Source organism: Diceros bicornis, chromosome 14 (genome assembly GCF_020826845.1).
Source record: "Diceros bicornis minor isolate mBicDic1 chromosome 14, mDicBic1.mat.cur, whole genome shotgun sequence".
In the NCBI taxonomy this organism is placed as follows: domain Eukaryota; kingdom Metazoa; phylum Chordata; class Mammalia; order Perissodactyla; family Rhinocerotidae; genus Diceros; species Diceros bicornis.
Window position 1 is genome coordinate 43216461 of NC_080753.1, and position 22004 is coordinate 43238464.

Consider the following 22004-nt stretch of genomic DNA (forward strand, 5'->3'; position numbering starts at 1 on the left):
TCTTGGATTCACAAAAATAAGGAAAAGGCCAATGTATTTTAGAGAACAATCTTTAGTCAAAAAGATATGATTTTATTATGTAGATATAGTGAGTATTATAACAGATGATGTTATTAATAGATGCCGGTAAGAACTGTCAGCGATTGAAAAATCACAAAGCAATAAACATCCATTTTAAAGTAACTTATCCTAACTCCCAAAGTCCTTTAAAATAGAAAATTTAGGTGCTGCACCCAATTCTTTAATTGCCTTCAATTCAAAGAATCCTTGACTTTTTGAGACCTTTGTTTTTAGAGAAGAAAACCTCATTTTTTCCCCTTGGGTTCTGCTTATTTGGACAGCTTTTAATACAATGCTGAAACTTGAATATTAGTACAGTTAGTAAGTGCTGATATGCAGATTTTGTTTATACTTTTCTTAGGATTAAATATCTTATTTCACCTGACATTTACTCTGTGTGCAAGTCTGATTCTTAAACCAGATAGTATATTCATTAACGTTGAGAATTGCCTTCTAACAGAAGAGGCGCTAGGTTTAGAATCAGAAAACCTGAATTTGAATACCAATTTACTATTTGTTAGCTGTATATTTATGAATATGTTTCCTCATTTATAAAAACAAAAAACTCAGGTTTTTTTCTTGTGAGAATCAAATAAAATAACATGTGAAAATGCCTAGCACCATGTTTGGAATATAATAGATATAGATATTTATATCTAGCCATTTATTTGTTTATTACTCATCTTTTTGCCACACCTCACAGTGGTATATAATCCTTCTATATAAGGAATGCTCAATAGATGAAAGTTGATTTGGTCTGTGTAGGTATTCAAAAATACTCAGATGGTTAATTGTGTACTGGGGAAGGATTACTGCAAATGTCGAATGTAGTTTTTCTCTACATTAAAATTTACTGTCTTGCCTAGCTGGTAACTGATTCTCCTTAAGGACAAAAAATTCATCTTCTATACTGAAGTGTGGCTATCAAGCTTTGAAGTTTGAAAAACTGTCCCCAGTGGTGGATAACCCACAGGTTCTCCTTGCCCTGCAGTCCAGGCCTTTCTCTTACTAGGAGCTGCTACTTGAGGAATGAGAAAAAATTAAGATCATGGAGATCCTCATCTACCAGAAACCTCTTCAGCATGACTTTTTCTACCCTGTACCTTAGTTAGAACTACCCCTACTCAAAGCAGCATCAACGTGGGTGATGGAATTTGCACACCTGGTTGATATACATACCATGGTATATTATATGGTCTAACAACAAAGAGCAATCTTCTAGGAAATTCCCCTCACCTTTACAGTCAGCCTTGAGAAAAAATTCTTCTTTTGGACTCTGGTGAGAGCCTGGTTTCTCAGTTCCTTGCTTCTTGGTCAACATGTTGGTGTAAGGAGCAAATTGTCTCTTATACTAGATGATCTTATTTTTCACATTTCAACCTTTTCATTCCTTCTAATCCTAGTTACCCCACACTGAAGAAACTTGCTGGGAGAAGACCAGATATTCCCATTTATGTTGGAAACACGGAAAGACCTGTATTTTGGAATCTGAATCAGAGTGGTGTCCAGTTGACTAATATCAATGTAGTGCCATTTGGAATATGGCAGCAGGTCAGACATCTGTGTTCTTTCCACACTTTCCAGTTACGCTTTCAGGGGAAATTTTAGATGAGGTAGTTGCTTTAAGATTAGATAGTAGTTGCTTTAAAAAACAATGGCCTATTTTTGTCTGTGTAATACAATCTTTGTGTAAATACAATCTTTGAACTATAATAAAAGATGTTTTTTCTTTCCATTTACCAATGGTATAACTCTATAGCACAGGATAATAAATCCAGTTCTGAATAAAGGAGATTTCTTTCCAGAAGAAGTGACAACTTCCTCAAATATTGAGTTAAAATCCAAACTGACATACATAGTTGTTGGTTTTATTGTTAAATTCCAGGTAGACAAAAATCTTCGATTCATGATCTTGATGGATGGCGTTCATCCTGAGATGGACACTTGCATTATTGTGGAGTACAAAGGTACTTTTGTATCCTCATCAACAATAAAAAATCAAAAATACTCTTGGTAGGAAGGATAATAATAGCTATCCAAAATTTCATCCTGTGTTCATCTTCTTCTTTCCTTTTCCTTTTCCATGGGATATAGTATATTCTATCCTTGTCTTTGAAAATTAGGCTATTATTCAGATAAACTTTCCAGAGAACAAATTACCAGTAAGGTAGTCTATGTAGTGACAGATGCAAAGTTTTATTCATAAGGCAACAGATATTCTATATTTCACCTATAGTAATTTCTTCAAAATTGCTTTTATTGAATAAATATCTTACTTTCATCTTGAAATATTATTTTGTAATATAATCATACACTTCTGCCTTTCATGTGAGCAGGTGGCTTTACTGCCCCAACAGTCATTGAATGGAATTTACGAAAAGTTGAGAGACATGTGTTGATCCAGTCAGTATTTTCCCTGCATCCTTTGGGCTCAACATCTGGAGATAGCTGGCTGAGGAAAGTAGTCTATCTATGATCCCTGAGTGGAATCAAGCTAATTGTCCTCATGGGACATCCCGAACCCACCGAATCAAACAGGATGAATTTATTCACTTGAAAATTCAAAATATGCTATTAAAGATTTTAGGTTTTGGAGTCTTACTCTCTCTTTTTCCTTGGACGTAAGCAATTCTTCTATAATCAAATGAGTCAGATTATACAGACTTACATGGAAGACTTTGTTGGCGTGGGAATTCAAACTATGGTGTTCAAGATTTCACCTTCAGTACTCATGCCACTTTATTTTTTCACAGGTCATAAAATACTCAATACAGTGGACTGCACCAGACCCAATGGGGGAAGGCTGCCTTCAAAGGTTGCTCTAATGATGAGCGATTTTGCTGGAGGAGCATCAGGCTTTCCAATGACTTTCAGTGGTGGAAAATTTACTGGTAATATTTTATATCAGAGTGATACTATGGAGCAGGCATGAAACATTGCTAAATGCTGTGAGAATAAATACAAAGATCATTAAGACATGGTCCCTCATCAGAGGAAGCTTATTGGGAAACCAGACTTGCAAGCCACAGATATACAAACTAAAGTTTCCAGCTCAAAATATAATGATGGAGCATGAAAGAAACACTAAGGAGATTAAGGAGAATCTCAGAAATAGTCAAGAAAAAGAATCATTTGGATTCATGGTGTACACCATAGAGCAGAACAAGAAAGGTCTGACACTGGTAATTCAGACTTAACTGCTCTTGGAATGTAGTTCAGAATAGGGTATGTGCAACTTGGTGTGGGCACATCCTCTTGGCCGTGTAGAGTGCTTATACAGGGGGAGGGCACAGCCAGAGGAAGACCCTCTAAACTGTGGGGTTACCAGGATAAATGGGGAGATGTTGGTCAAAGAGTTCAAATTTCTGGTTATAAGATAAATAAGTTCTGGGGATCTAATGTACATTAGGGTGGCTATAGTTAACAATACTATATTATGTACTTGAAAGTTGCTCAGAAAGTAGATCTTAAATGTTCTCACTCCACAAAAAAAAGGTAATTAAGTGAGGTGATGGGGGTGTTATCTAACTTTGTTGTGGTAATCATTCAGCAATATATACATGTATCAAATCATCACATTGTATACCTTAAACTTATACAATATTATAAGTCAATTATATCTCAAAGCTAGAAAAAAAGTGTGGAGTTCAAGGCAGGATCTCTTCTGATCTAGGTCTAAGGGTGGTGCTGTGGTTGGGATGGGGGACAGCGTGTAAGTGTTATATTTTGTTCGTTTTGGTCTCCTCAATATTAGCATTGTAGGTGCTCAGTATATGTCCACTAAATAAATTAATATGTTCGGTAAGCAATTTCTAGCAATGTGGCAGAAAAAGCCCTAATTGTAGTATGAAAAAAGCTTCTGTCCAGTTCCTTCCATTCTTCTACAAGTCTATATTTATTGCCTCCAGGATCATGTAACCACGTGAGAGATAGAGGGAAGGTGCCATCCTTAAGGAGTTAACAGTGTGACTGGGGAGGCAAAATATACCTATTAAAGGGTAGCTAGCATAATCCTATTCTTCTGTGAGTGTGTGTATGTATGTGAGAGTGCATGCACATACATTTAAAAAGGTCTGTAAAATACCAAAAGTTTAATAGTAGTTTATGCTATGTTATGGATAACTTAAACTTTTTCTGTATCTTTTTCTGTGTTGATCAAATTTTCATAGCAATAATAGTATGAATAGCTCCCTGACATGGTACCCTACATGCTCTGGGCCCTGCCTAATTCCTCAACTTCCTTTACTGCCTGTCTCCCCATTGCTTGCTATATATCAGCCCACACTTTTTTTTGTTCCTCAGACCCAATTCACCAAGTACATCCCTGCCCTGGGTTTTGTATTTGCTGTTTCCACTGCCTGGAGTGCTATTGCCCCTGGTCTCCACGTGGTCAGCAGCTTCTCTCCCTCTATGTCTGTGTCTATGACTCAAATGTCATCTTCACATCTTCACACCCTGTCTAATAATATATATAATGCCCCTCCATCCCACCCCACCTCATCCCAGCCACTCTCTATTGCACGGCCTTGTTTTACTTTCTTCCTAGCTCATTGCTCTTTCAAATGACTTTTATTTACTTGTTCATTATTTGCTTCTTTCACTAGAATAAATGCTGCATGAGAGCAGGTTCCTTCTTTATCATGTTGTCCACTGTAATCCCAGTGCCTAGAACTATGTCTGGCACATAGTAGGTGCTGAATAAATATTGAGCGAATGAATGAATGAGCAAATGAACAACCTGTGAGGTAGGCATCATGACTCCACCTTACAGAGGAGGAAACAGACTTAAAGAATTTAAGTGGCAGAGCTGCGTTTTGATCCTAAGTCTTAATTGACTCCAACGCCCATGTTCTTGACTATTGTGATTTGCCAGGGTATGATGAACATGCTTTACTTTCATAATCCACCAGAATAATAAAGCCATTTCCATGGTAGAAAAGCGTTAATAATTACAAGAATTACAGTGCCCTTCAAATGTGCATGCACGCAACGTACAACTATGCATGCCGCCTTGTGTATACAGCTAGGGTCTCGATGAACTGCCACAAACAAGGAGAGGGCTCAGTGTCTTTGGCTGGTTTGGCGACATTTTCCTAGTAACCAACCGAAATTTTCAAAATAAAGCTGGGGGGAAACGTTCCACTAATGGCACAGGGCTTTGCCCTATTTCTGCGTTAGTCGTCTATCAACTTTATCTCCTAAAAGAGTTCCAAGCTATTGAATTTTTGTTTTTCTGTGATTTCTGAACAGAGGAGACTCTAATCCAAACCCTGTCATTCCAGAGGAATGGAAAGCCCAGTTCATTAAAACAGAGAGAAAGAAGCTCCTGAACTACAAGGCTCGGCTGGTGAAGGACCTACAACCCCGAATTTATTGCCCCTTTGCTGGATATTTCGTGGAATCCCACCCATCAGACAAGTATGGCTGGACGTTTGTACAACATTTTTACATATAAGTTAAAGTATACCAGGATGAGTTATTTAGCTGTGTATTCAACGTGAAATGAGAAAGAGTGATTAGTTGGAGTCTGGAGCTTATATAATAATCTCCCTGAGAACAGAGAGCATGAATAAAAGCCATGCTGGCAGCTAGAATTAATTCAGATGGATTTTCTCCGAAAGGATCCTGGGAAGGATGAAGGCAACTAATATGTGTCCAGTATATGCTAGGAATTGAACTAGAGGTTTTAACCAAGTCATCTAAATTAATCTTCCTAGTGATACTGTGAGGTGTAGGTATCATTATGCCTTTTTTTGCAGTTAGGGAGTCTGAAACCCAGAGAGGCTAAGGGACTTGCCCAAAGTCACTTAGCTCCTTTGAGAAGTGAATCTTGATGTGCCTAGCTCCAAAGCTCTTTTCTCTATACCACACTGCATCTCAGAGTAGAGAATTGTATCATTATCAAATGCAAGTTATTTTCTGCTTTTTGGTCATCTGAAATGATTTCTCTTGCAGCAATACAACTTCTAGGTATTGTTTTCCAAGTGTGTTTTTGAAGGTCCATGTATTTTCTTTGAGAATGTTATTTAAATATTGGGTTTTCATTTTAAGGGTCAAATGATTGAAAATCTTAATACTAGGTATTATGTAAGATTTCCTAAATGTGAGTGTTCACATTTATGGTTCTTTTTATGGTTACTTTGATACCAAGTAATCGTTTAAAGAGTTAGCAGTTAACTTTTAATAAAATGTTTCTCCAACAGGAGTATCTATTCCAGGAAAACCTTGAATTTAAGAGGCATTGTTTTAGTTCATCTTAACCACTGTTTTCAGATCCAATTGTCATTTTGGGGGACTTTACTCCTGCCAGGTGCCTGAGCTGGGGAAGTGCTTTTTCTTTTCTCTCAAAACATAGACCTGTGGTAAAAAGGAAAATTTCCAAAATTTCCTATGAATTACTAAAGCTGAACTAAACATTTACAACATTATTAGAGTCCCTGGAGATTTTGATTAGACCTACTAGGGCTGACTTGTCCAATGTGGTAGCTACCAGCCATGTGTGAATATTGAGCACTTGAAATGTGGCTAGTGCAAATGAGGATTGCATTTTTAATTTTAAGTAATGCAAATTTTGACCGAACCAGTATAAAATATTTTCTGTTGAATGCAACTTTATTATTGCAGTCGGGCTACATTTCACTTTCCCCAATGCATTGTGTAAGAAAGTCTTATTGTTATTGTGGTATGCATGTTGGATGCATATGTCATTGCCAGTATTACACATAAACACATTACTGATTTAGTTGGTATCAACAGATTGATACAGTTTGGATTATTTTTTCTATGCACTGATACAATGTTGCAGTGTGTTTAGCTGCATATTTTATGTAGACAGCTCATGTTACAGTGATACCTATGTTAATTGTAATTGGAAATTAGATTGAAATGATAACTTATTGTGTTATAGTTAAGTTATTTTTCTCGCTTAAGAAAAATATGGACAAATTTTTACATTAAAATGAAGGCATCTATTGATGCAAAATTTAGTGCAGATGGAAAACTAGTACTTCAAGGGGAACAGTAAAGAGACAAGAAACTGGAAGAGAAAGTCTGTTGCAAATTTCATGATGAATGGCAGTTACAATTTGCATCAATAGAGGAAAAAAACCTGTTGTGTAAAAAAAGTTTTAAAATAATGCAAACTATATTGAAACATTTTCGACAAATACATAGGGAATCTGATAGGAAGTTTCTTCTCAACAGCCACGAAGAATTGATGAAATTAGTCACCTGAAATGAGAATTAAGTATCCAAAACCATTTTTTAATGGTTTGCAAATGGCCAGTTATGAAAGGGCTCAGATAATTGCATAAAAAAGGAAACCATTTTTAGATAGAGAGGTGGTAAAAGAGATTATTTCAGTTATGGGTCTTTTCTTAGAAAATTATAAGGAAAAGACTAAGAAGGATGTTTTATAAAAAGTGAAAGATCTTCAATTAAGCCACCAATTGCCTGTAGAATCCAGATGTTACCAATAATATAAAAGATCGATTGATAAAAATATATCAATTAATAGAACTTGAAAAATTGCAAGTGCTTTCCTTTAGCTTTAGATTAGTGGTCCTCAAACAAGGAGATTTTGTCTCCTAGGGTACCTTTCACAGTGTTTAGAGACATTTTCGGGTGTCATAACTGGGAGATGCTACTGGCATCTAGTGGAGAGAGGACAGACATTCTGCTAAACATCCTGTAAAGTACAGGACACCTCCCACAATAAAGAATTATCCAGCTCAACATGCCAACAATGCCATTGTTAAGAAACCTTGCTTTAAACGAATTGTGTATTTAAGAAAAAAAAGAAATACAAATATTTTATGAAATGAGTAGAACATTGATACTAAAATCTGACAAAAATGTCACAAGACCCCTACAGAACAATTTATGAATATCTAAATATTACCAAACTATATACAGCAATACGTTACATTAATAAAATGTCAAGAACAAGTGGGGTTCATTACATGAATGCAGGTGTTTTTCATTATGACACTTGATTAATATAATTCGATGTATTAACTGATCTAAGAAGAAAGATCATATGATCTCAGCAGATTTTAAAAGTTTTAAATTTTGAAAATTTTAACTCTCATTTTGACAAAAAAAACTTCTAAAATTGGACGTTAGATGGCTATTTCCTTAATATGATTATATATATAATCACGTGTGTGTGTTTCTGTGTGTGTATGGAAGAGGGCAGAGTCAGCCATGAGAAGCATTCTAAGTCAAAAATATTTCACTTGAAATAATCCAATAAGACAACATCCATGAATTAGACATATAAAATAATAAAAAAGGTGAAACTGTCATTATTTACAGATGATATGATTATATATCTAGAAAATTAAAAAGAATCAACTGAAAAACTGTTCCAAACAATTAAAACAACTACTTCTTAGAATATGTAATTACAGAAAAGACTACATTTGAGGTAGCAATTAAAAAAGAGAAAATATGGGCCGTCCCCATGGCATAGTGGTTAAGTTTGGCGCTCTCCACTTTGGCGGCCCGGGTTTGCGGGTTTGGATCCCATGTTCGGATCCCGTGTAGACGTGACCCACGTCTCAACCTATACCACTTGTCAGCCATGCTGTGGCAGTAACTCACATACGAAATAGAGGAAGATTGGCACAGATGTTAGCTCAGGGCAAATCTTCCTTAGGAAAAAAGAAAAAAGAAAATATCTAGGAATAAACTTAACCAGAGATGTGCAAGTCTTATTTAAAGAAAACTTTAACGTGCCACTGAATGACACAGAAGAAATCTGTACAAATAGAAAGACATACTGTGTTTTTGGACTGAATAACCAATTGATATCATTTATACTAAATTAATGGATAAAGTTAGTGTGATTCCAATAAAAATAATGTGTGTTTTCAGAAGTAGACAAGTTGATTCCGAAATTGGAGGAAAAAAACAAAAATATTTAGTGAACCTCTGATTAGGAAGAACAACATGGGAGAGTACTCTACCACATAGTAAAAGATATTATAAAGTCTCTATAATTAAAACTTGATGGGACTATTATATAAATAGCCAATGGTACAGAATAAAAAGTAAAGAAGTGAATTCATATTCATCTATGGATTTATTATATGCTATGGCAGGCATTTCAAATCAGTGGTGGTAAAGATGAACTATTTAGTAAGTAGTATTGGGCAAATAGATTCAAAGGATTTCTGAATTTACAAAGAAATATTGTCAATTCATGGCCTAAAAAATTCATCCCTTTGTTTTTTTTTTTTTTCCCATCCCTTTGGATAAGTATTTCTGAATCTTCTACATCTGAAAAGAGTAATTTCTGCTAAATATGAAAAACTTAGTTTTTATCGTGATAGATAGTGCTTCAGCTATGTTAGATTTAAAAAATCCAGATATATTAGAGTTTTAAAACAAGAAGTTCATGTTTTTCTTATTACTTCTTTCCAATGTGTGATACATTTTGCAAACATTTGTACTAAGTTTTCTGAAGTAGTCTCTAGGAAAAGTATCCTGGATACAAGTGTTGAAATTGTTCAATTTTTACATGCAAATACTATGAATCAACACTAAATTAATGAAGCTGCTAAAAGAAAGACAATGAACTTTGTGATCTCGGTCTCTTTGCCAATTCTTGTTGGTTGAATTGTGGAAGATTTGTACTGTTAGCTCCAATTCAAGGTTTTCTTGGGGAAAAAAAAAAGAATGCTTGCCAAATATTCAGGAATCAGAGACAAAACTCTGGCACTGTGATTAATATTTCCTCTGATATTATACTGCATATGAACAAGCTAAATCTGAAGTTCCAAGGAAAGGACATGCTTATTTGTGACTTAGTTACATAGGTTAAATATTATGTTGAAATTGAATCTTTTTCTGACACAAATCAATACTAATGACTTTACACATTTTCCAACATGAATCAATATGCAGGTTTTATTTGTAATTGGCAGTATTATATAAACTGGATGCAAAAAATTACGAGCCAAACTTAAAGAATGTTTTGTTGATATTGATAATTTGGAGTTGCTGTTCAATTTATGCAATACTCTTTTGAATTTAATGTTAATATTAATGAGTTGAGCCAAGAGTTATTGAATTTACTGAACTTGGACAGATGAAGTTTTAAAACTGATATATTTTTGCTTCAAAGTCAAATCATCTTTTAAAAAAGATAAACCAGTTTTGTCAATGTAGATGTGAATATTATGTGAAAATGTATTGTTGGTACTCTATCCATTCATTGGAAAACTTTTAAGTATGTTTGGAACAACTTGAGAAAGTGAATCTGCTCTTTAAACTGTAAATTTCATGAAATCTAAATACTGATAAAGTATTTTGATGAAAATTTGATATCTGAATTGAGATATACTCTGTTTAAAATATACACTGGATTTCAAAGATGTAGCACAAAAATATAAAATATCTCATTAATTATTTAAAAACTTGATTAGATATTGAAATGATAATATTATGGCTAGATTAAATTATAATAGAAATTAATCTATTAAATTAATTTCACCTTATCTTGTACTTTTTTTATGTGGCTACTAGAATATTTAAAATTATACAGATGATTCACATTATATTTCCATTGGATAGTGCTATGCTAGTGAGTTTAATAATTTTGAGCATCACAGACCTATTAATAAAGCAAAATCTTTGCTATAGAGAACTCCCAGGGACTTGATCATTTTGGTTAAAGAAACCATCCTAAAAGGAACATTTTCTGAATAGCTAAAGTTTATCTTTCTATACACCATTTTATAATGCTTTTTGGTAGAAAACTTTTCTCAAAAGTGTAGCATCCTGGGGCCAGCCCGTGGCTTAGCGGTTAAGTGAGCGCGCTCCGCTGCTGGCGGCCCGGGGTTCGGATCCCGGGTGCGCACCGACGCACCGCTTGTCCAGCCATGCTGAGGCGGCATCCCACATATGGCAACTAGAAGGATGTGCAGCTATGACATACTACTATCTACTAGGGTTTTGGGGAGAAAAAGGGGGGAAAAAAAGTATAGCATCTTTCCTTGACTTCTCAAAAAGAATATTAGAACATAATTTATCTTTTCTTGGTATCTCAGGATCATCATTTCAAAGTTTTAGATTCTGTTGTAGCAGTGTGATATATCTAGGGTCCACTGAAGTATGTTATAGCAAATATAATACTGTTTAATGAACTGTTTGCTCCTGCACTAAAAGGCCCCAGGAAGTAAAGTATTATGTCTACTTATAGGGCTTTTTCTTCTTTTTTACTTAATTTTTTATTGAAGTATAATTGACATACAATATTTTATTAGTTTCAGGTGTACATCATGGTGATTCAATGCTTATATACATTACAAAATGATCACCAAGATAAGTCTAGTTACCATCTGTCACCATAAGTTATTACAGTATTATTGAATATATTCACTATGCTATGCATTACATCCCCATGACTTATTTATTTTATACTGGAAGTTTGTACCTCTTAATTCCCTTCACCTATTTCACCTGCCCTCTAACCCCTCCACCCTGTGGTGACCTCAGTTTGTTTCCTGTATCTATGAATCTGCTTCTGTTTTGTTTGCTTGTTTGTTTTGTTTTTTAGATTCCATATATAAGTGGAATCATACTGTATTTGTCTTTCTCTGTCTGACTTATTTCACTTAGGGTAATACCTTCTAGGTCCATCCACGTTGCTGCAAATGGCAAGATTTCGTTCTTTTTATGGCTGAGTAAAATTCATTGTATATGTATACCACATCTTCTTTATCCATTCATCTATTGATGAACACTTAGGTTGCTTCCATATCTTGGCTATCATAAATAATGCTGCAATGAATGTAGGGGTGCATATATCTCTTCAAATTACTGTTTTCATTTTCTTTGGATAAATACTCAGAAGTGGAATTTCTGGATCCCATGATAGTTCTGTTTTTAATTTTTTGAGGAACCTCCATACTGTTTTCCATAGTGGCTGCACCAATTTACATTCCCCTCAGCAGTGTACAAGTGTTGCCTTTTCTCCACATCCTCACCACACTTGTTATTTTTTTTGTCTTTTTGATAATAGCCATTCTGAGAAGTGTGAGGTGGTATCTCATTGATTGATTTGCATTTCCCTGATGGTTAGTGATGTTGAGCATCTTTTCCTGTGTCTGTTGGCTATATATTCTTTGAAAAAATGTCTATTCAAATCCTCTGCCTATTTTTTAATTGTGTTGTTTGTTTCTTTGATATTGAGTAAGTTCTTTATATATTTTGGATATTAACCCCTTATCAGATACATGATTTGGGAATATCTTCTCCCATTCAGTAGGTTGCCTTTTTGTTTTGTTCATGGTTTCCTTTGCTGTGCAAAAGCTTTTTAGTTTGATATAGTTCCGTTTGTTTATTTTTGCTTTTGTTGCCCTTGCCTGAGGAGACTGGTCCAAAAAATATTGCTAAGACCAATGTCAAAGAGCTGACTTCCTATGTTTTCTTTTAGGAGCTTTATGGTTTCAGGTTTTATATTCAAGTCTTTAATCAGTTTTGAATTTATTTTTGTATATGGTGTAAGAAAGTGGTCCAGTTTCATTCTTTTTCATGTAGCTGTTCAGTTTTCCCAGCACCATTTATTGAAGAGCCTGTCTTTTCCCCAATGTATGTTCTTGCTTCCTTTGTCATAGATTAATTGACATATATGCATGGGTTTATTTCTGGGCTCACTATTCTATTCCATTGACCTATGGGTCTGTTTTTGTGCCATTTCCATGCTGTTTTGGTTACTAGAGCTTTGTAGTATAGTTTAAAATCAGGAAGTGTGATACCTCCAGCTTTGTTCTTAAGATTGCTTTGGCTCTTTGGGATCTTTTGTGGTTACATACAAATTTTAGAATTCTTTGTTTTAGTTCTGTGAAAAACACCATTGGTATTTTGATGAGGATTGCATTGAATCTGTAGATTGCTTTGGGTAATATGGACACTTTAACAATATTAATTCTTTCAATTCATGAGCACAATGTATCTTTCCACTTATTTGTGTCCTCTTAATTTCTTTCAACAATGTGTTAAAATTTTCAGAGTACAGGTCTTTTACCTCCTTGGTTAAATTTATTCCTAGATATTTTATTCTTCTTGATGCAATGGTAAATGAGATTGTTTTCTTAATTTTTCTTTCTGATAGCTCATTATTCATGCATTAAAACACAACCAATTTCTGTATATTAATTCTGTATCCTGCAAATTTACTGAGTTAATTTATTAGTTCTAATGGTTTTTTCTTGGTAGAGTCTTTCATGTTTTCTCTGTATAATATCATGTCATCTGCCAATGTGACAGTTTTACTTCTTCTTGTACAATTTGGATGGCTTTTATTTCTTTTCTTACCTAATTGCCGTGGCTAGGACTTCCAATACTATGTTGAATAAAAGTGGTGAGAGTAGGCATCCCTATCTTATTCTTGATCTTAGAGATAAAACTTTCAGCTTTTCACCATTGAGTATGATATTAGCTGTGGGTTTGTCATATATGGCCTTTATTATGTTGAGGTACATTCCTTCTATACTCACTTTGTTGAAAATTTTTATCATAAATGGATATCCAATTTTGTCAAATGCTTTTTCTGCATCTATTGAGATGATCATCTGATTTTCATCCTTCATTTCGTTAATGTGGTGTATCGTGTTGATCGATTTGTGGATATTGAACCATCCTTGCATTCCCAGAATAAATCCCACTTGATCATGGTGTATGTTCCTTTTAATGTACTGTTGAATGCAGTTTGCTATTTTGTTGAGGATTTTTACATCTATGTTCATCAGAGGTATTGGCTGTAATTTTCTTTTTTTGTGGTGTCTTTGTCTGGTTTCGGTATCAAGGTAATGCTGGTAATCAGGGTAATAAAATGAGCTTGGAAGTGTTCCTTCCTCTTCTATTTTCTGGAGTAAATTGAGAAAGATATGTATTAACTCTTTTCTAAATGTTTGGTAGAATTCACCTGTGAAGCTGTCTGGTCCTGGACTTTTGTTTTTTGGGAGTTTTTAAATTAATGATTCAATTTCATTACTTGTAATCAGGCTATTCTGATTTTCTATTTCTTCGTGATTCAGTCTTGGAAGGTTGTGTTTCTAGGAATTTATGCATTTCTTCTAGGTTTTCCAATTTGTTGGCATATAATTGTTTGTAGTAGTCTCTTATTATTCTTTGTATTTCTGTGGTGTCATTTTGTAACTTCTCCTCTTTCATTTCTCATTTTATTTATTTGGGACCTCTTTTCTTTTTCTTGAGTCTAGTTAAAGGTTTATTGATTTTGTTTATCTTTTCAAAGAACCAGCTTTTAGGTTAATTGATTTTTTATTATTTTATTTTAGTCTCTATGTCATTTATTTCCACTCTGATCTTTATTATTTCCTTCCTTCTACTAACTTTGGGTTTTGTTTTTTCTTCTTTTTCTAGTTCTTTTAGGTATAGGGTTAGATTGTTTATTTGAGATTTTTCTTGTTTCCTGAGGTCGGCCCATATCTCTATGAACTTCGCTCTTAGAACTGCTTTTGCTGCATCCCACAGATTTTGGAATGTTGTGTTTCCATTTTCATTTGTCTCGAGGTATTTTTTGATTTCTTCTTTGTTTTCCTCATTGACTCGTTCGTTGTTTAGTAGCATGTTGTTTCGTCTCCATGTGTTTGTGTTTTTTTCCAGTTTTCTTCTTGTAATTGATTTCTAGTTTCCTACTGTTGTGGTGGAAAAGATGCTTGATATGATTTCAGTCTTCTTAAGTTTGTTGAGACTTGTTTTGTGGCCTAAGATATGATCTATCCTGGAGAATGTTCCATGTACACTTCAGAAAAATGTGTATTCTGCAGTTTTTGGATGGAATGTTCTGTATATATCTATTAAGTCTACCAGTCTAATGTGTCGTTTAAGGCCAGTGTTTCCTTATTGATATTCTGTCTGGATGATCTATCTATTGAAGTAAGAGGGGTATTATAGTTCCCTACTATGATTGTATTATTGTCAATTTCTCCTTTTATGTCTGTTAATATTTGCTTTATATGTTTAGGTGCTCCTATGTTGGGTGCATAAATATTCGCAAATATTATATCCTCTTCTTGGATTTACCCCTTTATAATTATGTAATGCCCTTCTTTGTCTCTTGCTACAGTCTTTGTTTTAAAGTCTATTTTGTTTGATGTGAATATTGCTACCTCAGTTTTGTTTTTTATTTCCATTTGCACAGAATATGTTTTTCCATCCCTTCACTTTTAATCTGTGTGTGTCTTTAGATCTGAAGTAAGTCTCTTGTAGGCAGCATATAGATGGGTCTTGTTTTTTTATCCACCCATCTACCCTATGTTTTTTGATTGGAGAATTTATTCCACTTACAATAAGGTAATTATTGGTAGGTATGGACTTATTGCCATTTTGTTAGGTTTTTTTCTGGTCGTTTTTGTAGTTTCTCTCTGTTTCTTTCTTCTCTTGGTCTCGTCTCTTGTAGTTTGCTGTTTTTCTTTAGTGTTATGTTTGGGTTCCTTTCTCTTTATTTTTTATGTATCTATTTTAGGTTTTTGGTTTGTGGGTACCATGAGGTTCATATATATTGACCTATATATGTATATATATAGCAGTCTCTTTTAAGGTGATGATCACTTAAGTTTAAACACATTCTAAAAGCACTACATTTTAATGCCCCCTCCACATTTTGTTTTTGTATCTTTTTATTTTGTGTATCTCTTAACTACTTATTGTAGTTATAGTTGATTTTACTACTTTTGTCTTTTAACCTTCATACCAGCTTTTTAAGTGGCTGATCCATTGCCTTTACTAAATATTTGCCTTTACCAGTGAGATTTTTTTCTTTCATATATTTTCTTATTTCTAGTTATGGTCTTTTCTGCTTAAAGAAGACCCTTTAACATTCCTTGTAGGACCAATTTAGTGGTGATGAACTCCTTTAGTTTTGCTTTTTGGGGAAACTCTTGATCTATCCTTCAATTCTGAATGATAACCTTCCCAGGTAGAGGATTCTTGGTTGTTTTTTCCTTTCAGCACTTTAATTAAATCATACCACTCCCTTCTGGCCTGCAAAGTTTCTGCTGAAAAATCAGCTGATAGTCTTATGGGGAATCCCTTTTATGTGACTTGTTTTTCTCTTGCTACCTTTAAGATTCTCTCTTTATCTTTAACTTTTGCCATTTTAATTATAATATATCTTTGTGTGGATCTCTTTGAGTTCATCTTGTTTGGGACTGTCTGTGCTTCCTAGACCTGAATGTCTGTTTCCTTCGCCAGGTTAGGGAATTTTTCAGCCATTATTTCTTTGAATAAGTTTTCTGCCCCTTTCCCTCTGTCTTCTCCTTCTGGGACACCTATAATGCGAATGTTAGTACACTTGTTGTTGTCCCAGAGGTCTCTTAGCCTATCCTCATTTTTTTTTTGCTGCTCTAATTGGGTAGTTTCTGCTATTCTGTCTTCCAGGTCACTAATCCATTCTTCTGTATCATCTATCTGCTATTTATTCCCTCTAGTATATTTTTCATTTCAGTTATTGTATTCTTCAGCTCTGATTGGTTCTTTTTTATATTTTCTAACTCCTTGTTGAAGTTCTCACTGTGTTCCTCCATCCTTCTCCTAAATTCAGTGGGCATCTTTATGACAATTACTTTGAACTGTTTATCAGGTAAATTACTTATCCCCATTTCTTAACCCCATAAGACTTTTATTCTGGAGTTTTGTCTTTTTCTTTCATTTGGAACATATTGTTCTGTCTTTCATTTTGTTTTGACTTTCTGTGTTTGTTTCTATGACTTGGGTGAAATAGCTACCTTTCCCTGTCTTGAAGGAGTGGCCTTGTGTAGGAGCATCCCCTGTGTAGACTTGTGTGCTGGGTGGCTTTGGTAGGCTGGCTGGAACTGGAACAGATGCAGCCTGGAGGGTTGCAGGGTGTGCCATGCCAAGGCTGCCTTGGAGGGATATATGATCCTTCTTGGCTCCTGTTATAGATGTGTATCTACCCAGCTCCATCCTCCATTTTGATTTTCTGTTTCTAGTCACTTAAGGAATTAAAAGTAAAAAATTGACTTTGTATCAATTTATTGTGTTAGAGTAAATATGCTATGAATGAGGGTCTGAACAACTGTCTTAGTGAGGTGACTGCTGGGATCTTATTTCATGGATTCATATATATCTATTGTGGCTATAGAGATACTGTTTATTTTTTCTAGTCCTTATTTGTATTCTCTATATCCGAGTTCCATGTACTTGAAATGTTACTGTACTTCACCACTAAACAGCTGTATCAGTTATATTTTTAAACTTAAAAAAATTCATATGTGCTTTTTTCCCTAAGAAATTCTTACTTTGAAGTAGCATAGCACTTATAAGAAATCTTTTGGAATTGTTGGATAAGCCTAGATTTAAATTCAAAGAATGAATTCTTATACAAACCTATACAGTTTTTAAAAATATGTATATCAAAAGCAATTTTATCACAAGAAACAATCCTAAAGTAGGAATGAAATTTAGGAGCTTTTGGTCACACAGGAGATGTTCTCATCTATTAGCCTCTATTCATGCACCTTTAATTATGAGGGATAGAAGGTAGAGTGGGTATATGGTGGAGTTAATAGAGGTAGACAGCAAATGAAAGACTTGGTGAACCAAGGCAGGGTTGTCTGTGTTAAGTGAAAATGATATAGAACTAGGACAATGAGCTTTTCCAATATTGCTAGAAGTTGGTGGCCCTGGGGAACATCTCTTAGATTTTCCCTAAACTCTTTAGTTTTCTAAAGAAACTAGGAGTTATCAGTGGATAGGTGTGTCACACACTCAATCTTGATATACAGCTAAATGACAGTTAATATGACAAGAATAAACTTCTCAGTGCCTACTAATGTGGACATAGCACAAAGTTTTCACTTAAGTAGCACTATGATTTAATGTAGTTAAGAACCAGTGTGGCATAGACACCAAGCAATCAGAACAGATACCAGGTAATGCTGGGTCAGTTCATGGAGCCTGTGCTCTCTCAAGCTATCATCCTTTAACTGATGGAATTGAGAGAGAGCCAGGAAGTCCCAGGGGAGAGTCATGTGGCCAGGGTAGCAAAGAGGGCACTTAGGGGCTCAAGGAGGCAGGTCTTAAGCAACCGGCATAGAACTATTTCAATATTTTAGCAACCATCATGCCTACCAGCTGAACATCAGTTCTGTCCTTAAGCCAATGGAAAAAGGAGTGGAGAAGAGAGCCTACTGCCATTCACAGCTGTTATACCACACTCCATGGAAATATTTGAGAACTGAGTAATTGGGCTGTGGTGATGCTTGCCATGCTATTTTGGACATTGGTGGGTATATGTTAAAAGATGTAATGAAAAAGCATGTCTAAGATAAATCCAGGAGAGTCTATTTAAGAAGATGAAAACAGTGGGTTATTCTATCACTTACATAATCTTGGTTATGGTCACTCAGGTAAATAGTATAAAATCAATAGCAATATTTGCCACATGACACTGTGGAAAATGTTAAAGCCAGGCTGATGAGGACATATTGTTGAGCTTGAATTAAAAAAAAGAACAGAGTAGTTCCCTATTTGGTTTAAATAAAAATGTTTCCTGTCAAAGCTTGTAGTCTGAATGCAGATAAACATCCTTTGGGCTGATCTTATGGTTTAAGGCTTGACCAGAGAAGAGGAACCAGACAAGGTAATGAACATTTGAAATGTCTTATTTTATTACTTAAATTTGAGAAGGAAAGATTTTTTTGTATGGGGCCCACAAAGGGATCCCTGCCTGAGAGGTTAAGAATGGAGTAGCTCTCCAGACTTAGGTTGAATTAGAGAGGGAGAGAGATGGTCTGTATCCATGGAAAAACAGAAGTACAGGCAGAGAAAAAGAATACATTATATATAGGGAAAAATTCAAGTAACTGGATTTCTAATCATAAATCATGGAGACCAGGAGGCAGTAGAATAGCATTTGTAGAACTATCAACCCAGACTCTATATCCAGTGAAAATATCCTTCAGGAATGAAAGTAAAATAAAGACATTCTCAGATTAAGGAAAACTAAGACAATTCATTACCAGCAGATTTATCTAAAAGAAATACTAACAAAGGTTCTTTAGATGGAAAGGAAGTGATACTAGAGGAAAACTTGGAATTTCAGGAATGAGAAAGAGAGCAACAGAAATAGTAAATAACTAGATACATAAGATAGAATATTTTTCTTCTCTTAAGTTCTTTAAAATTTTTAACAGTTGAAAGCAAAAATTATAACATTATCTGATGGAATTTTCAACGAATCTAGGTATAATACATGGGACAACTACTTGCATAAAGGACCCTATATAGTGGAAAGCTTTCTACATTCCATAGTAAGTGTAAAAATATTAATTCTAAGTAGACTGAAAAGTTAAGTATATTATTGGTAATCCCCAGAATAGCAGCTATAAAAACCAGACAAAGCTGTAATATCATACAGAATGGGCTTCAGAGCAAGTACCAGAGATAAAGAGGAACATAATGATGTCAACTCACCAAGAGTCAATTCACCAAGAAGATGTAAGAATCCTTACTGTGTTTGCACATAACAGCAGACTCTCAAATATGTGAAGCGAAAACTTATAGAACTGAAAGGAAATGGAAACTCAGAATTATAATTAGAAACTTCAACTCTCCTGTCTCAGTAACTGAAAGAAGAAAAAACAGAAAATTCACTAAGAATATAGAAAAACTGAACACCGTGAGTCAACTGGATTCAAATGACTTTTATAGAAAATTCCACCTGAAAATAGCAGAACAGGTATTCTTTTCAAGAACAAACATTCACCAAGAGAGACCATATCCTGGGTGATAAACCTTAACAAATTTAAAATGAAAATAATACAAAGTATGTTCTCTGATCATATTGGAAATTAGGCTAGAAATCAAGAGAAATATACCTGGAACATCTCCAAATATGCTTGAAAATTGAACAACACACTTCTAAGTAATCCATGAGCCAAAGGAGAAGTCTCATGGGAAATTAGAAAATGTTTTGAACTAAAAACACAACATATAAAAATTTTGGGGATGCTACTGAAGAAGGGCTTAGAGGGAAATTTATAGCATTAAATGTATGTATTAAAACAGAAGAAAATTTTCTGGAAAAAATGAGCAAAATAAACCCAAAATAAGCAGAAGGAAGGAAACAATGAAGATAAGAGCATAAATCAATGACATGAGAAGCAGAAAAACAATAGAGAAAATCAATGAAACAAAAAATTGACACTTTGAGGGGGCCGGCCCGGTGGCGCAAGTGGTTAAGTGCGCGGGCTCTGCTGTGGTGGCCCGAGGCTCGCCGGTTCGGATCTCGGGCGCGCACCAACGCACTGCTTGTTAAGCCATGCTGTGGCGGCGTCCCATATAAAGTGCAGGAGGATGGGCACGGATGTTAGCCCAGGGCCAGTCCTCCTCAGCAAAAAAAGGAGGAGGATTGGCAGATGTTAGCATAGGGCTGATCTCCTCACAAAAAAAAAAAAAAAAAAAAAAAAATTGACACTTTGAAAAGATTAAGATTGATAGGCCTCTAGTCAGAATGGCCAAGCAAAAAAAAAAAAGAAGAGATAATTACTAATCTCAGGAATGAGAGAGCTGACATCACTACAGATCCCACGGATGTTAAAGGAACAATAATAAATATTATAAGCAATTCTTTGTATATAAATTCAACAACTTAGATGAAATGGTACAACTCCTTTAAAGCCACAAATGTCAAAACTCCAAGAAGATGTAGATATACCCATATCTATTAAAGAAATTTCATTCGTAGGTTAAAATCTTCCAAAAAAGAAAAATCCAGCCAAATTGTTTCACTGGCAAATTCTACCAAACATTCAAAGAAGAAATAACACCAATTTTACATATTCTCTTCCAGAAAACAGTAGAGGAGGAAACACTTCACAATTCACTTATGAGACTCTGATACCAAAACAGACACAAACTGTATGAGAAAGTACAGACTAGCACTCCTCTTAAACACAGAAGCAAAACTCCTCAGTGAAATATTAGCAAATCGCATCAAGCAATATATAAAAGGAATAATACAATACAACCAAATGGGGTTTATCCCAGGAATACAAGCCTGGTTCAATATTCAAAAATCAATCTAATCCATCATATTAACAGATAAAGAAAAGAATCACCTGATCATATCAACCAGCACAGAAAAAGCACTTGATAAAATTCAACATCTAGGGGCCAGCCCGGTGGCGCAAGCAGTTAAGTGCGTGCGCTCCGCTGCGGCGGCCCGGGGTTCGCCGGTTCGGATCCCAGGCGCGCCCTGACGCACCGCTTATTAAGCCATGCTGTGGTGGCGTCCCATATAAAGTGGAGGAAGATGGGCATGGATGTTAGCCCAGGGCCAGTCTTCCTCAGCAAAAAGAGGAGGATTGGCATCGGATGTTAGCTCAGGGCTGGTCCTCCTCACAAAAAAAAAAAAAAAATTCAACATCTACTCATGATAAAATAAAAACCAAACCAAACTGAAACAAAAAATCTTCACAAACTAAAAATAAAAGAGAACTTTCCTAATCTCATAAAGGGCATCTTTAAAAACCCATAGCATGGGGCGGGCCCAGTGGCGCAAGCAGTTAGGTATGCGCACTCCGCTGCAACGGCCCAGGGTTCGCCAGTTCGGATCCCGGGCATGCACTGACACACCGCTTGTCAAGCCATGCTGTGCCGGCGTCCTATATAAAGTGGAGGAAGATGGGCATGGATGTTAGTCCAGGGCCAGTCTTCCTCAGCAAAAAAAAAAAAAAAAGAGGAGGATTGGCAGATGTTAGCTCAGGGCCAATCTTCCTCACCACACACACAAAAAAAACCATAGCTAACAGCATACTTAATAGAGAAAGAATGAATACTTTCCTCTAAGTTCAGTAAGATAAACTACATCATGCTGGAAGTCCTAGTCAGTGCAATAAGGCACAAAAACAAAATAAATGGATACAGACTGGAAGGAAGCAATAAAACTG

The 22004-nt window shown here is 35.3% G+C and overlaps 1 protein-coding gene across 3 annotated transcripts in view; it reads left to right on the forward strand.

Annotated features, from left to right (window-relative positions):
- The window catches only part of LOC131414081 (cytidine monophosphate-N-acetylneuraminic acid hydroxylase), a 106697-nt gene that overhangs the window by 55267 nt on the left and 29426 nt on the right, over positions 1-22004 (forward strand). For all 3 annotated transcript variants that reach the window (XR_009222102.1, XM_058555132.1, XM_058555131.1), the window contains exons 6-9: positions 1464-1611; positions 1946-2027; positions 2814-2951; positions 5343-5478. Coding sequence is in view for 2 of the 3 variants with exons in the window: in XM_058555132.1 (XP_058411115.1) it covers positions 1464-1611; positions 1946-2027; positions 2814-2951; positions 5343-5478 (504 nt within the window). In the remaining variant the exon portion in view is untranslated. The remainder of the gene's footprint in view (positions 1-1463; positions 1612-1945; positions 2028-2813; positions 2952-5342; positions 5479-22004) is intronic.